General features: G+C 39.8%; 1 protein-coding gene across 1 annotated transcript; it reads left to right on the forward strand.

The window, feature by feature from the left end:
- Nucleotides 1–1,897: 1,897 nt before the first annotated feature.
- Nucleotides 1,898–3,176, forward strand: LOC107267707 (THAP domain-containing protein 6-like). Its single transcript, XM_015739708.2, is given in 4 exon segments — nt 1,898–2,143; nt 2,306–2,470; nt 2,562–2,721; nt 2,789–3,176. Coding segments are annotated over 4 exon segments (498 nt in total). The 5' UTR covers nt 1,898–2,009; the 3' UTR covers nt 2,828–3,176.
- The last annotated feature ends 12,108 nt before the right edge of the window (nt 3,177–15,284 follow it).

Here is a 15,284-nt window from a genome sequence, read left to right on the forward strand (position 1 = left end):
GCCTCAATAATGTGATATCAATACTTTTTGTTAGAGGAATTCACAGCAATCCTGTACTTGGCGTAGTTTTTTACACGTAAGTGTTTTTTGGGGGATATAAAATTATCATAGCACCACACTTCGAATATTGTGGAACACTGCTAATGTGTATGGGTGAAACCGAAGTAAATAAACTGCAGATCGCGGAGAATAGAGCGATGCGGGTCATACTGCAATGCAGCCGCTACACAAAAGTGGATGATATGCTGACAGCGCTACAGTTTATGTCCATAAGGCAAAGACTTTATTATAATGTATGTGTATTCATCTTTAAAGCTGTCAATAACTTACTACCAAAGGAATTATAGAATAGGCTACAAATAATAGGAATGAGGGGGGGTAGAGAAACACGACAAGCTGGAAATATAGTTATACAATTTAGGAGAACAAGAAACGCACAAAAGAGTATGTATTACGAAGGAGTACAAATGTATAACGCATTACCAAATGAAGTTAAAAAGTGCGAGAGAATAGAACAATTTAAAAGAATGTTAAAAGATTATGTTGTATCGTTAGTTAAGTAAATGTTATGTACTCGATTAATGTAATTTATGTACAAAAATAGCCGAGGAGGCTAATAAATATCAATCAATCAATCAATCAATCTCTCTCTCTCTCTCTCTCTGAACAACATCACTCTGTTCGGGATCGGCCAGCAATTCCAGAAAGAACTTCGATAATTTTATCTACCCACTGTTCACTGTTCTCGTCGAGGTAGCTATCGAGATTTAGGAGAATTCAACATTACCCAGTAGTGCGCTAACCAGACTGGGCTGCTGACTGACATTTAAACGAACCTCTGGTGATTTCTGGTGGTGGATTTTAATGGACTTGTTCTCAATGGCCTTGGCTCCTACAGTTGGATCTTTTTGAATCACAGTTGCGAACAAACAATATATCCTTTAGCATATACAGAAGTTGCATATTCCACAGGAAAGTAGTGGAATTGATTTGGAAATTATGAAGGTTATTTTGTATTTGTAAGAAATTAACCTACCCAAAAACTTAGATTTTCGTAGCACTTCTACATATGCCGAGAAAATGTCCCCTAGATTAATAGATACATTCGATTTAATTTCTTTGAGCATTGTGTTGCATAACTGAGCACTAGTGATATTCCAGTCTGCCAGCCGCAAGAAAACCAAGTTAAATTTTCCGGCTGCCAACTGGAGCCAATGCTTCACGTGTACTGCAGACCAATCTTTTGAATATGCTGGTAGTTTTAAACGCTCCTGTAGAGGATATGTATTTAATGAACGTGAAAATTAATTGATTTTTCATGGACATTTCTTTAATAATAATTAATAAATAAGAAATTGAATTTTTATGAGTTATTTTATCTGTTCCTTATTGTACTATGCATCCACAACGAATTCCATTACGATTAGATTATCTTCCTCATTCAGCGTTACAGCTGCAGTATTTTGTTCTATTAATAAAAGAATAGTTAAACGTATTTTGCATATAAACATAAAAGTTAAAAAGGGGCAAACGGTTTCAGGAGTGAAAATCTGTGAGGAACGGGAGTTTTCGCGAGAGCTCAACGCGAACGAGCGTAACGTACAATATTTACAACTGTCAAGACTGGTCAAGTACCAAATCCCTCATATGACGATTTCGGCCACTTAAATCTAGAGTGAACCAGAGTTCAGAACGGTAAAGGCATAGTTGTTTTATAGTAATAGTGAAACGTTCTTTCGGGTTAACTTTTCTGGTTTATGATGATTCAAATATCTATTCGGTAACTTTTGGGTTTGTAAAAATGGGTGTCTTCGAAGTGTCGGGAATGGCTAATTATTCTTATGGTCTTACGATTCTGCTTGCGAGTTGCAGTAGCCACCTGGTAGCGCGGCAGCGAACTAGTGCTCGCTCGTGCTCCTCGTATTGGCAGGGAGCGGAGTATATAGTGGACAAAATTTCGTCAAATTATGCTATTGTCGTAAATAAACACGTGAATATTAAATATAAAAATGGTTCATAATAGTTGTGTTGTTAATTGCAAAAATACAGGCAGAAATAGTAAGTGCACATTTTACACATTTCCAAGAGCGAGCTGGAAATTAAAGCAAAGAAAGAAATAGATAAATGCAGATAAGAGAATAAAGTAAGTAATGTATAACCTAATTCTGTAGCATACTCAGACTAGCATGTGTTTCACTCTCCAAGTAATAAGTATTTTGTAAATAAAAATATATGTAAATATATGTTTAATAATAAATAAGGTGATAATGTAAGTTCCATTTCTAATATCAAAGTATTTTTGCAGTGTTGATGGATCACTGTGGGCTCCAAAACCAACAGATACCATCTGTAGTGATCATTTTATTGGTGGTCAAAAGTCAGAAGCAGAGATAAGTCCAAGCTACATCCCAACAATATTTCCTTCCATATATAAAAAACGAGAAATCAATGAAAAAACATCAATAAGCAGGTACTAAATTTAAACTAATGAATCGCTATGAAAATAGTAATAATAAATAATAATGACTTAGTTAATACATTTGTTTAAAATTTGTTTGCAGGCATACACGCTTTTTAAACCGAAGAAAAGCTAAAAGCTATATTACAGATCCGAAAATAATAACTGGCGCTGAAGTGACTTCACAAAGTAACGATATTGCAATGGATTCTATGATTGATATTGTTATGGATCGAAATGAACAAGTAGACAAGGATTGTCAGGTGAATTTTCTCCCCAACTCAAGTGAAGCTGGAAAAACGTTTATTTGTAATAGATTTATGTATGTAGGTGCTGATAAATGTGATGCAGAGATTCAAACAGAAATAATCGATGTGAAAAGTCAAATAATTATTAATCGGAAGAAGTACAAGGACAAAGAATCTAATACTCCAATCAAACATTTTGCTACTCAATCAACTGAAACATCAGAAAAAATTTTTCTTGGCTTTCAATCAATTTCAAAAGATGAGCAGCTAATCGACTTGGCTGGTGTCACTTTCAACAATTTTAAATTTCTGTTGAAAAGAACATATCCTTCGCATAAATGTACTGTTGCAAAAGAAGACAGACTAATAATTTTCTTAATGAAAATTAAGACTGGATTAACACTTTCAGCCCTTGGTGTTTTATTTAGTATTCACAGGACAACAGTTTCTAGAATTTTCCATACGACTTTACAGACTTTAGCTGCAGCAACAGCAAATTTAGTTTTTTGGCCAAGGATTAATGTTATTCAAGCAACAATGCCAAAATGTTTTTATCCGAAGTACTCAAATAGAAGAGTAATCATCGATTGTACAGAATTCAAAATTGAAATTCCGTCAGTATATTGTTATTCCCATTATAAAAAGACTTTTACAGCGAAAGTTCTCATTGGAATCACTCCTGGGGGTTTTATATGTCTAAAATCTAAAGTTGCTAACGGAAGAAAAAGCGATTCACAAATTACTATTGAGTCTGGATTAATAGATAAACTAGAAGAAGGTGATATTGTATTAGCCGATAAAGGATTCCCGGAAATAAAGGCAACAATTGATCAAAGTGAAAAAAAAATTATGCTTATTATGCCGCCATTTTTAGAGAAAAATAATGAATTTACTACTGAAGAAACAGAGGAAACTTATCATGTTGCCAGAGTAAGGATTCATGTTGAGAGAATCATGCAGAGATTGCGGCTTCATTCGATCTTGGATAAAATAACTGAGAATTTGTTTCATTGCGTCGATGACCTTTTACATATTTGTTGAGTCTTGGTCAATCTACAGCCTCCGATAATTTGGAATAATGATAAAACAGACGAATAAAGTTTCGAAATTTTATAAGAAATTGTATAAACTTAACAGCTAAGAAAATTTTTGTAAATTCTTTTATTTTTTAGTTTAATAAAGTATAATTTTAATACTTCTCATTTTTATTAAAAGTTCTCTGATACAACAACAAATTTTATATTAATCAATATCAAATATCTTCTTACACTAATTATCATAAATATAAAAAATACAAAGTTTAAAATATTTAGAACGAAATAATAAAAAATTGTTACCTCTGAATTTCTTATCTTTTAATTATTTTTGTCGTTGATATATCACTTCGAATTATTAATAATATTTACTCCTGTAAAACTTCGCTTATCAAATAATCCAACATCAATGTTGGTTGTTCCATTTATTTCTTTGGTACATATCAAGTACATAGCCGGTAAAAAATTATTAAAATAAAAATTTTCAGCACTTAGTATCACATCTTGAAGAAATTCTTCATCACGTTGGACAGGTACAGTACAGCAGCTATCGCTTACTTGCGAATAAATAAACAAATCACATGTAAACATCCCAGTTATGTACATTTGTACTTGTATCTGAGTATAGTATAAATAATTTTTTTTTAATTGAATGTCATTGTTTTCAAAAGACAAATATTTCACATTACAGGACTTTTTTTCCCAATCTACTACTGGTTGGTCATTGCACTTCATTGGACACTTAAATTCTACAAGCCTAACTACACATCCATCTTCAATAACAACAACATCAATACTGGCACATAGCCATGGTTTTTCACTAACTATTACACCTACTTTTTTTACTTGACAGCCGTTTAAATCTTCATACTTTTCTTTGGCTTTATTCTCATGACTTAAGCCATAATTGGTACAATCGTTATCAACATTAGACGGGTACAGAATATCGTGGACTAAAGTATCAATCGTTTTTCGAGTCCGTATTTTAATACTGTGAATATTGGTACTTGCAGATAATCTGAAACGCCTAGCCTGATACCACTCTTCACATTGCGATTGATTAAAAGTTTGGGAACATAGTTTGAAAATTTCTTCTTGGCTCATCACAATATTTTTGAAATAAACTTCTTATAATTGTTCTTCCAATTGATATCCTTTGCTGTAAATTGCACATCCTTTATTAAAAATAAAGAAATTTTGAAGGCATTCTTGACAATCTTCTTTTTTAATATTAGAATCAACGGTAAGGACTAGTGACGACAGCAGATTTTTTATCGTGTAATAATCGTCAAACTCTTAATCAGCAACTAGTACTAATTTTAATGCCGATTCATCTACTAACTCCTCAAGATCTACGGATGGGGGTAGATTTTCTTGCACATCAATAAAATTTTTCCTGGGATACATATATGCAAAGTTTCGTCCTTTGGAGTATTTGGCCTTGACAAACTGACGAGCACTGGGTTTTCCCCACTGGTGTTCCTGGATTAGTTTCGTCAAGCTTTCTTCATGATTAATATAATAAATCAAAGCTGCATTCCAAATAGACAGGTCTTTTGTCATAGAGTCATGTATAGTCGAAGTGCCGCGGGGTACGGGTCGCGTGCGATTAGCGCACGAGTTTGTAAAAAAAACACTCTATACTTACCATAATAAACACCGATAATCTCTGTCTACCTAGATCGCTCGCTGTGGCGATGGTATACGCTGAACGCGGGGAAGTACGCTCTGGGGAACTGCATGAGAGATGGAACGCTGTACGGCGTCAACGGGGTAAATTTCAAAAACAATTAGCTCTCGAGCTTGTGACAAACGCCTCTGTAGACATACCGTCTGACGGTTGCGGTATTCCGGAAATTGATAAATTTCAAAGGTATCTTGCTGCGGATGGTATAGCCATTGTTGTTTACGAGTTCGACAGTATAGGCAGCTGTGAGAAACCACTGTACCACGGATCGCAGATAGTCGATAGCGCGTACGGTTCAGGGAAATCACGGCAAACGCTCCGCATTCTATATTATAACTCGCAGCATTATCAACCTATTTCAAATATGCGGGGTGCCGTTGGTAGTCGTGGTTTTTGCATACCATGTAACAAATCTTAAACGCACGAGGCAGAGCATAAGTGCTCCCACAAATGCGCTAGATGTTTCGGAAAACCGCCCTGCGATTCGGCTCGCCCCACATTGTATTGTCGCGAGTGCCATAGGTACTTTTTTGGTCAAATTTGTTTCGATAATCATATAAACACGCTGATTAGTAAACAGTAGGGAAAAGAAAAGAGCGTGTGGCAGGCCATTCGCAGCTGTCCGCAGTGTCTTAGACCTCTTCAAGGAACGACTCGCAAGCACTCTTGCGGTAAGGTGTACTGCAGCGTCTGCAGGAGTGTTAATGACGTTGGATATCGGTGTTAGGTCAGACCGATAAAAAAGACTACCGCTGAAAAAAATATTCTGTACATCTTCTATAATTTTGAAACACAGCAGATACAGAAGCTGCCCGGTGACGACGCCGTGCGTATCCACACACTAAACTTGTGCGTCGTTCAGCAAGTGTGTACAGCATGCATAAATGATACAGATGTCGCGAGGTTGTGCCCGTCTTGCGGTGTACACGAGTACATCTTCGAAGAGGATCCCGTAAGGCAGTTTGTAGATTTCCCGTGCGATCCTAAAAGAAAATCGTTTCAGCGTGTGATCTGCGTGGCGCATAACGCCAAGGGTTTCGACGCGCAGTTTGTACTACGACACATCGTGAAGCGTAAAAGAAAAAGCCTAAAGCCGCCGACGCTGTTACTCAGCGGCACGAGCATCATAATGATGAAGACGGGTCGTGTAACTTTCGTAGACAGTCTTAATTATTTTCATATGCCGCTAAGCGCACTACCATAAGCCTTCGGCCTCGAGGATGCAGTTGGTTTGAAACAAAAGGGTGTCTTCCCGCGTCTGTTCAATACACCTAAGAATCAGCATTATATCGGTCCGCTACCGGCGTTCGAGTTTTATTCGCCCGATACGATGTCGTCGGCTCAGCGTAACCAATTTTTAGCGTGGTATAACGAGCAGTGCTCTGCGGGATACGTGTTTAACTTTCGAACCGAGTTTATAGGTTACTGTAGATCAGACGTTACCATTCTCAGGCAGGCTTGCGTTTCTTTCCGCGAAATGTTTCTTCAGCACGGCAACGTTTCCCCTTTCTCGGAGAGCACCACCATAGCCTCGGCGTGTTCGACAGTTTTTCGGAAAAACTTTTTGCGGGACGAGCAGATAGCTATTTTACCGCCGGGCGGGTATCGATACGGTGAGAAACTATCGCGTAAGGATGTCTTATGGCTCCTTTCGCTGGAGCATCGTTTGGGCTGTGCCATAGTTCACGCAGGGCGCACTCGGGAGTATCGTCTACCGGAGGGTACACCCGTCGACGGCTACTACCTGGACACCGACACAGGCCTGCGACACGTATTTCAGTTTCAAGCTTGTTTCTGGCACGGTTGCCCAAAATGCTATCGTATAAACAGAGATAGTCGTCTACACACGGGTGGATGCATGGACGCACGTTTCGAGAAAACGCAGGATACGAACGATAAGATTCAGTATCTAGGTTACGAGCTGACGGAAATTTGGGAGTGCGAATTCGACCGCTGGATAAACGATCCTGAACAGGCCGATTTATACAGATCGCTGAATGAGAACCCGTTGGTATCGCAGGCACCGCTCGAACCCCGCGATGCTTTCTTCGGTGGTCGTACGGGGAACACTGTCAGTTTTTATAAAGTCGAGGGGTCTGAGAAGATACACTACGTAGATGTGTGCCCACTCTACCCCTTCATTTCGAAAACGGGCAAATTCCCTGTAGGTTAGTTTACGTGGTCCCTACAGTGAACGTGGCCGATGACTGTCGCGAGCTAACGGGTGATCGCAACAACATCGATAACATGGAGGGCTTGATTAAGTGTGTGGTATTACCACCGCGCGATCTGTATCATCCCGTGTTACTGGTACGTATGCACGGTAAACTGCTCTTTGCCTTGTGTCGTTCCTGTGCAGAGGCCACGCTACAGGGGTCGTGCCCTCACGAGAATCCCGCGGATAGACTATTCGAAGGGACCTGGGTCGTGGACGAGGTCAGGCGCGCCGTACGTAAGGGGTATGAAATAACTCTGATATACGAAATATGGCAGTATGAGATTACCCAGTACGATCCGGCGACACGAACGGGCGGTCACTTTACCGATTACATAAACACGTTCCTAAAGATTAAGTAGGAAGCTAGCGGCTGGCTGCGCGAATGTGGCGACGACGACGAGGCCAAGAAGTTGTATATAGAGGAGTACGATCGGGTCGAGGGTATTCGTCTAGACCCTGATAATATAAAATCAAATCCCGGTCTGCGGTGAGTCGCAAAATTATGTTTGAATTCCTTTTGGGGCAAGTTTGGGCAATGCGAAAATCTGCCTAAGACGGAAATTGTAACGACTTGTCAAAAGCTCGTGAGTCTGCTTACGTGTCCGGAGGTCGAGATTACAGGTATTCTGCCCGTAGATGACGAGATGCTCTATGTCAGTACGCGTAATACGAGCGACTCATTGATACCCACAGCATACACAAACGTTGTTATAGTTGCGTATACCACAGCTCAGGCGCGTCTGAAATTGTATATTAGATAGATGCGTTCTCTATTACGACACCGACTCGTGTATATACGTATCGGGTGATCGTCACGCCGATAACGTCTACGAGCGACCGCTCGGTAGTCTTTTGGGCGATTTAACGGACGATCTGGAGTCGTACGGTGCTGGTAACTATATCACGTCTTTTGTCTCGGAAGGCCCGAAATTTTACGCATACTGGGTGCGCAAGCCTGACTGTTCTTACGCTGAGGTCTGTAAGGTCAAAGGTATCACGATCAACCACGCGACGAGTCTGGTCATTAACTGAAGGCCCGAAATTTTACGCATACTGGGTGCGCAAGCCTGACTGTTCTTACGCTGAGGTCTGTAAGGTCAAAGGTATCACGATCAACCACGCGACGAGTCTAGCCATTAATTACAACTGGATACGCTCTTATGTAACGGGAGAGACCAGCGAGCTTGTCGTTTTACACTATGACGCGATACGTCGTACTCCGTTTCACGACGTAGTGACGCGTCTAGAATCAAAAACGTGTAAACCGACAGAGCTTCAAAAACGTCGACGCGACGGTCGTTTTGAATCTCTACCATACGGGTTTATGTAGTTAATATTACACAAAACAACTTGTATAAATGTATATATGCCCCCTGTACAATTATACTAATAATAATGTAGGATGTTCTTCCCAATAAAACACTCAATTTAGCAATAGCAGGTTTATTAATAGAACCAACTACATGAATTTCAACGCTTGTCACCAAAAGCAACTTTTTTCTACGTGCTCGACGTACCACTACTACTATCCTAGTTTCTCTTTTCGCTCGCCACTAGCGCCCACCGCTTCTCCAGTCCCACCCCAGATGGCGCCTCGATCAACACCGGCGCGAACCCACAAATAACACCTTATTCAGAACAAAGTAACAGCAATACATACAACTTATAGTATAAAATTCCTACAAATCGGCCATCCTGGGAATTATTCACCTCGAATAATATTTACACCCCATGGTTTGATATATTCAGCGCAAGTACTTGTCGTCAACGGACCTTCACCATTACCTACACATTTGACATTATAAGTGTCATTGGGCTTTACTTCAGTTATTTCATAAGGACCAAGATATTTTATTTTAAATTTGCGGCCCGGTATCATCTGGGTGCGTTTAATAGCCACAAGATCCCCAGTTGCGAAAGTTTTTGGTGCTCGTCGAGGTAAGTTGTATGACTTCTTATTTTCCTCTTGGATCTTGGCGATTTGAAGCTTTGCTCGCTGACGAAGATCTTCTCTTGTTTCGTCAAACTGGCGTTACCACTCGTCTTCTAGTATTTCCTATAATTTAAAGTCGTCAGAACAACGCATCTCAATTCCGGTAAGCAATTTAAAAGGAGTCATCCCAATACTTCTTTGGAACGTCGAATTCAAGGCTTGCTGAACCTTATTCAGGTGCTGATACCACGTTCCTGGATGGTCTAGCGACATCTTGACTAACGTTGGCAGAATCACACGATTGATTCGTTCAATCTGTCCATTTGCCCTGGGTAATCCTGTTGTTATTCGATGATGCTGAATTTTTTCTTGATCGCAGTATTCACGAAACTCCTGTGATGTGAAGGCGGTACCTCGATGTGTTATTATCCTCACTGGATTTCCGAATACGTACTTTTGTTTATTCAGCCTATCGATGACTTCTCGTGTACTTGTTGACTTCGTGGGATAGAACCACACAAATTTTGTAAAGGCGTCAATCACTGCAAAGATGTGTTTGTACTGCTTACTAGTGGATTCCAACGGACCAAGGTGGTCAGCATGATAAGTATGCAACGGCAAATCAGTCTTCTCGATGCAATGGAGAAATCCCTCCTTGCGTTCTTCTTTGCGATTGGTGACCAAGCAAGCCACACAGTTTGATATAAACTGTTTAACTTTGTCAGTTAAAGAGGGAATATAATATTCTCTCCTTACCACATCTTCAGTACGCTTGGCTGCGAAATGCCCACGCTGATGAGCAGAGCGAATGATCTCATTTTCCATACTAGCAGGAACAACTAAAAAATCGTCTCTGTTGTCGAACCTGTATAACAGACCGTTTCGGATCACATAGACATCATTTGATCCACCGTCGAGGAATTTTACTATCTCCTGAAGCTTTTCATCAGTTTGCTGCGCTTTGGAAATTCGTGCAGTTACATCGTCTAAATCGATTGTCATAATTGGGTTACGACTTAATGCGTCAAGACCGGTGTTAGATTACATATGAATAATCTTCTAGAAGTTGAGCCTATCTCCAAATTTTTGTAGAACCTCCTTCTTCTGCATGGTCTGCTGAAATGGTGAACAATCAGTAACTATCTTGAAGGACACACCCAGAAGATAAACACGTAGCTTTTGCAAGGCATAAATAATTGCTAATACCTCTAAATCATAACTACTGTATTTTTGTTCAACAGGTGAAGTCTTATGACTCAAGTAATGCGTCGGATGTAATTTATCGTCATCAGATGATCGCTGAAATAATATGGATGCGAGTCCATCCTTGCACGCATCGGTGTGTAGTTTGGTTTCATAAGATCTGTCAAAGAATTTCAAAACTGGTTCATGTACTAATGCCTCTTTTAATGCATTGAATGCTTGTTGCTCTTTAAGGCCAAATTGAAATTCTTTGTCTTTTCTCAGTAAGTCACTTAACGGCTTAGCTAATAGAGAATATCTGTTTATAAATTTTCGAAAGTAGCCTGTTAGGCCAAGAAAGCTTTGTACATCTTTTGTCAACTTAGGTGTTGGAAATTTCTGAACAGCCAACACTTTATCGGGCAAAGCATGAATTTTGCCATTCTCAATTACCTGCCCTAGAAATTCAATTCTCTTCTTCAGGAGATGCCATTTCTTTTTATTCATCTTTAATCCATATTCGCTAGCTACTTGTAAAACTTTTTTCAAGTTATCTAGCGCTTCCTGTTCGTCTTTGGCTAATACTATTATGTCGTCAAAATAAACACAGACGATTCCTTTATTAACTAATGATCGAAAGACACAATTAACAAATCGCTGAAAGACAGTCGGTGAGATGTAAAGACCAAATGGAGCCTTGAGGAAAACGTATTGACCTTTACGCGTTACAAAAGCTGTATATTTTTGACTTTCTTTACTAACATCAACATGGAAAAACCCGTTTTCTAAATCTAATGAACTAAATATTTTTGAATCCTTTAAAGCGTCAATCAGATCTTTGATCAACGGAATAGGATATTTATCCTTCTCAATCAATTTATTAATAATGCGATAGTCAATACAAACGCGATTTGAACCATCCTTCTTTTTTGTGACAACAACTGGACTTGCGAACTCGGAAATACAAGGTTTAACTATTCCCTCTTTTATCCATTCATCCACCTGTCTTTCTACGACTTCACGCTCAGGAATTGGTAAACATCTTTGTCTACTATAAACAGGTTTATTCTCTTTTAAATTTATCATTAAAGTAATGTCGGTTGTCTTTGTTTTATTCGGCTTATAATTTAACAAAGGATCTTTTGCTTCTTTGCAAATAGAAATGTCGTCAGTTGGACCGACATCAATCTCAATTTTATCTGTCTGATCCTATAAAATTATCTTGCCCATACTTTTCAATGTAAATATTGTCTCGATCAACTCTGACTTCGGCCGTTGATAAAATATTTCGACCAATAATACATTTCATAGGCATTGATTCTACGGATACTACATGGAAATCTAAGTTGTATGGTTCATCGTCGATTACGACCTCGGATTGAAATGAGCCCTTTGTTTCTACATTTGCGCCCCCGAAGCCCATTGCTTTACATTTTGACGGGCTTAAATTAATAAACGGTATTTTATTAGCAATGTCTTCGTGTAGTAAGCTGAACAGTGTAGTAAGCTGTAAGTGAGCTAACAAAATCGACTCTAGCTTCAGAGCTTGTACGATCGTCAGGTGATTTCGTTGCTTTACAATTTGACACAATGTGTCCAAATTTATTGCATCGAAAACAATTAGTTCCTCGCTCTCTACTTTTGCAATCTTTAGAAAAATGTCCCGACATTCCACAGTTGAAACAACGTGTACTTTTAACTTTTGCAGATTCCAGCTTTTGTTTATTTACTACTTCTTTTCGTTTATTCGAATGGAGATTCACCTTTGAGATTGATTTTCGAATCTTCTCATACGTCTTTAATTTTCCTTTAAACTCATTTAAATTCTTTGCTCCGTATAGAACCGCTTTATTACTGGCGATGTCACCTAGACCGTCAATAACGTAATCAAAGAGAGCTTCTAATTCGATATTACCTCGGGATGTTATTTCACGCATTATCCAAAAATATTCTTGTATGGACTCCGTATCTTTGATTTTTCTTTCTGATAATATTGTATGAAGTTGTGCACTTGAAGTCTTAGTTGAAAAGTTGAAGAATGAAACGATAAACATCAAGACTTCGAAAACCATAATGAGGATACCCAGTAGTCTAAAGGACAACAATGACGAAAATGTAGATACTTAATATTAGAATGAGTTATATGACAAATAAGAATACATAAAATAGTTTAATTCATATCCTTTCATTTGTTAATAACACGCATTGCATCATGCTTCACAAGAGTACTAAGTACTAAGGTTTTGAATTACAATAGTACTCCATATAAGAGAGGCTACAAATCCGTTGAATGCAATGTAATATTATATAATTGTATTAATAGATAATAACATAAATCGTCGATAAACTAGATAATGGATTAACATAGCTAGAAACATACCAGTAGATACACACCACTCCTGGCCGTCACAACAAACCCCCACCACTGCCCTTATGAGTCATAGAGCGCATCGCGCTGTGTCCCCCGCGCTGCACTATGGCGCCACCCCCTCGTCAATGTGTCCGGGTCTTCAAACGTCGCCCCAGGTGGTTCTCCTGCCCCCTCCCCCATGTGTGGCCCCCATCATGCGGTCCTAAGGCCCGAAACCCTCCAGCGTCGCTGCGTGTCCCCAGGGGCCTATCACGGTCGGTAATAATGCAGTGACCCCCGGTCGGTAACTTTTTAATTACCTTAAGGGGGTAACATAAAGTAGAACACAGTTGTTTTTTTGTAAGTAATACCTTATAATATAGAGGTATCGTATGCATTGCCGTTTATTTTTCGATACCTTTAACTATCGATGGGTGGATATTCAACCCCTAATATTTTACTCGGGATGAACCCTCCACATACAACGTAGCTGCTGCTGGAATGCTGGTACCCCTCTTTTGCTCAATCTAGCGAACGATGCGCAAATACGGCTGGCGTGGTGGTACCACTGTCTTGACCAACCCTATGAAATCCCGGCCTGCGTAAACCCCTACTACATGTACCTCTTATTTGCAACTATGCAAAAATTTATGGTCATGGTGGGGAAAAAGATGGTGACCCGTGAACCATCCTCGCAGCATCTTGTTAGTACAGCGACGACAAGTAATAGGTGCAAGGACAATTAAAGAAAAAAGAGTAAGTGAAAGTGGAAAAGTGAAGTTTTTTAAAAAAAGTGGTATGTATAACTGTGTTAAGCTGAATCTGGTACCCGCGCTTTATCTGATTAAAAAATTATATGTGGCATCTTTTACTTTTATTTGTAGACAAGTAACCAGACTGACCGACGAGCACGTCTGTTTGTGCAGACCATTAAAAAAAGAAAGTGGTATGTATAGCAGCTTTAAGCTAGTACCCGTTTTATTTGATTAAAAAGTATTGCCTTTCTATCGCTTCTCACACTTATTTGTAGATATTGACCGGCAGCAGCAGCAGCACCGCAGCTAACGTCCTAATACTGGTCCTATTACTAGATCGGTAAGTGTAATAATTTTAAGACTACACGGTTTTGTATTTGCTTTAAACATATTTATTAAAAAAACTGAAATTTTACAGATATTGGCACCACGGGCGCCTGATACACTGTCCGAGGGGGTGGCATACCGCCGCCCTTAAACGCTTTCTTCGCCCCCTTCCATGAAGGGCAGTGTTTTTTCGGCTGTTTGTACGTACGGGGTGTGGAGGAGGAACTGTGCTACGGGTGCATGCGCGTGCAGCCACCCGAAGACAGGGCAGCGTACACGCCTCATGTAATGCATTACCTACAACTAGATCCCGCAATAGACCTGCGTGTAGGTATATGTGTACGCTGCGTGCAGTGTGTGATGCACGCGTATGCACCCGCAGATTGTATAGCCTGTATAGCCTACTTCTGCGACAACCGGGACCTGATATTAAGGCAGGGTGCTGCTGAGGCTCCTTCCCCACCCAGGATTTAAACTGTAGGTTATATACATGTACTTTTTTGTAATCCTTAGTCTTACTCTCGTTTTTTCACACTTGTTTCTAGAAATGGCGCCACGATCGACATTCGGGAGGGATGACGACGCGTTTGGGGAAAACGGTCGGAATACACCGTCTCCTACCCTGGGGGATGCGTTCTTCGACATCCTGCATATGGGGGTGTGCCTGTACGGGTACTTGTATGTCCGCGGCTACTTTGAGCTGTGCATAGACTGCGTGCTCACGCTGCCCGACGACATCCAGAGGGAATACATGCCGCACAGCATGCATTACTTGCTACTCGACACAGTAACCGAATTCAATGTAGGGCTCTCTCCAGCCAAAGTAGTAACGGTAGGCAAATATTTCGACTTCCAACTTGTAATAAAAAATAGCATTGGAGTATGTTTTAGCCATCGTGAACAAATGAACGCTTACCTCAAAACAATTGCTTTTGTTTCTCGGTGGCTATGGGCAGACTGAATCCAGGCGAAGTGCTTACCTCAAAACAATTGCTTTTGGTTCTCGATGGCTATGGGCGGACTGAATCCAAGCGAAGACATGCCTATTGGATATCACTCGCTGAGAACAGAGGTTCTCAGTTGAAAAGTTAA

This window comes from Cephus cinctus, unplaced genomic scaffold, assembly GCF_000341935.2.
Source record: "Cephus cinctus unplaced genomic scaffold, Ccin1 Ccin1_scaffold0451, whole genome shotgun sequence".
NCBI lineage: Eukaryota > Metazoa > Arthropoda > Insecta > Hymenoptera > Cephidae > Cephus > Cephus cinctus.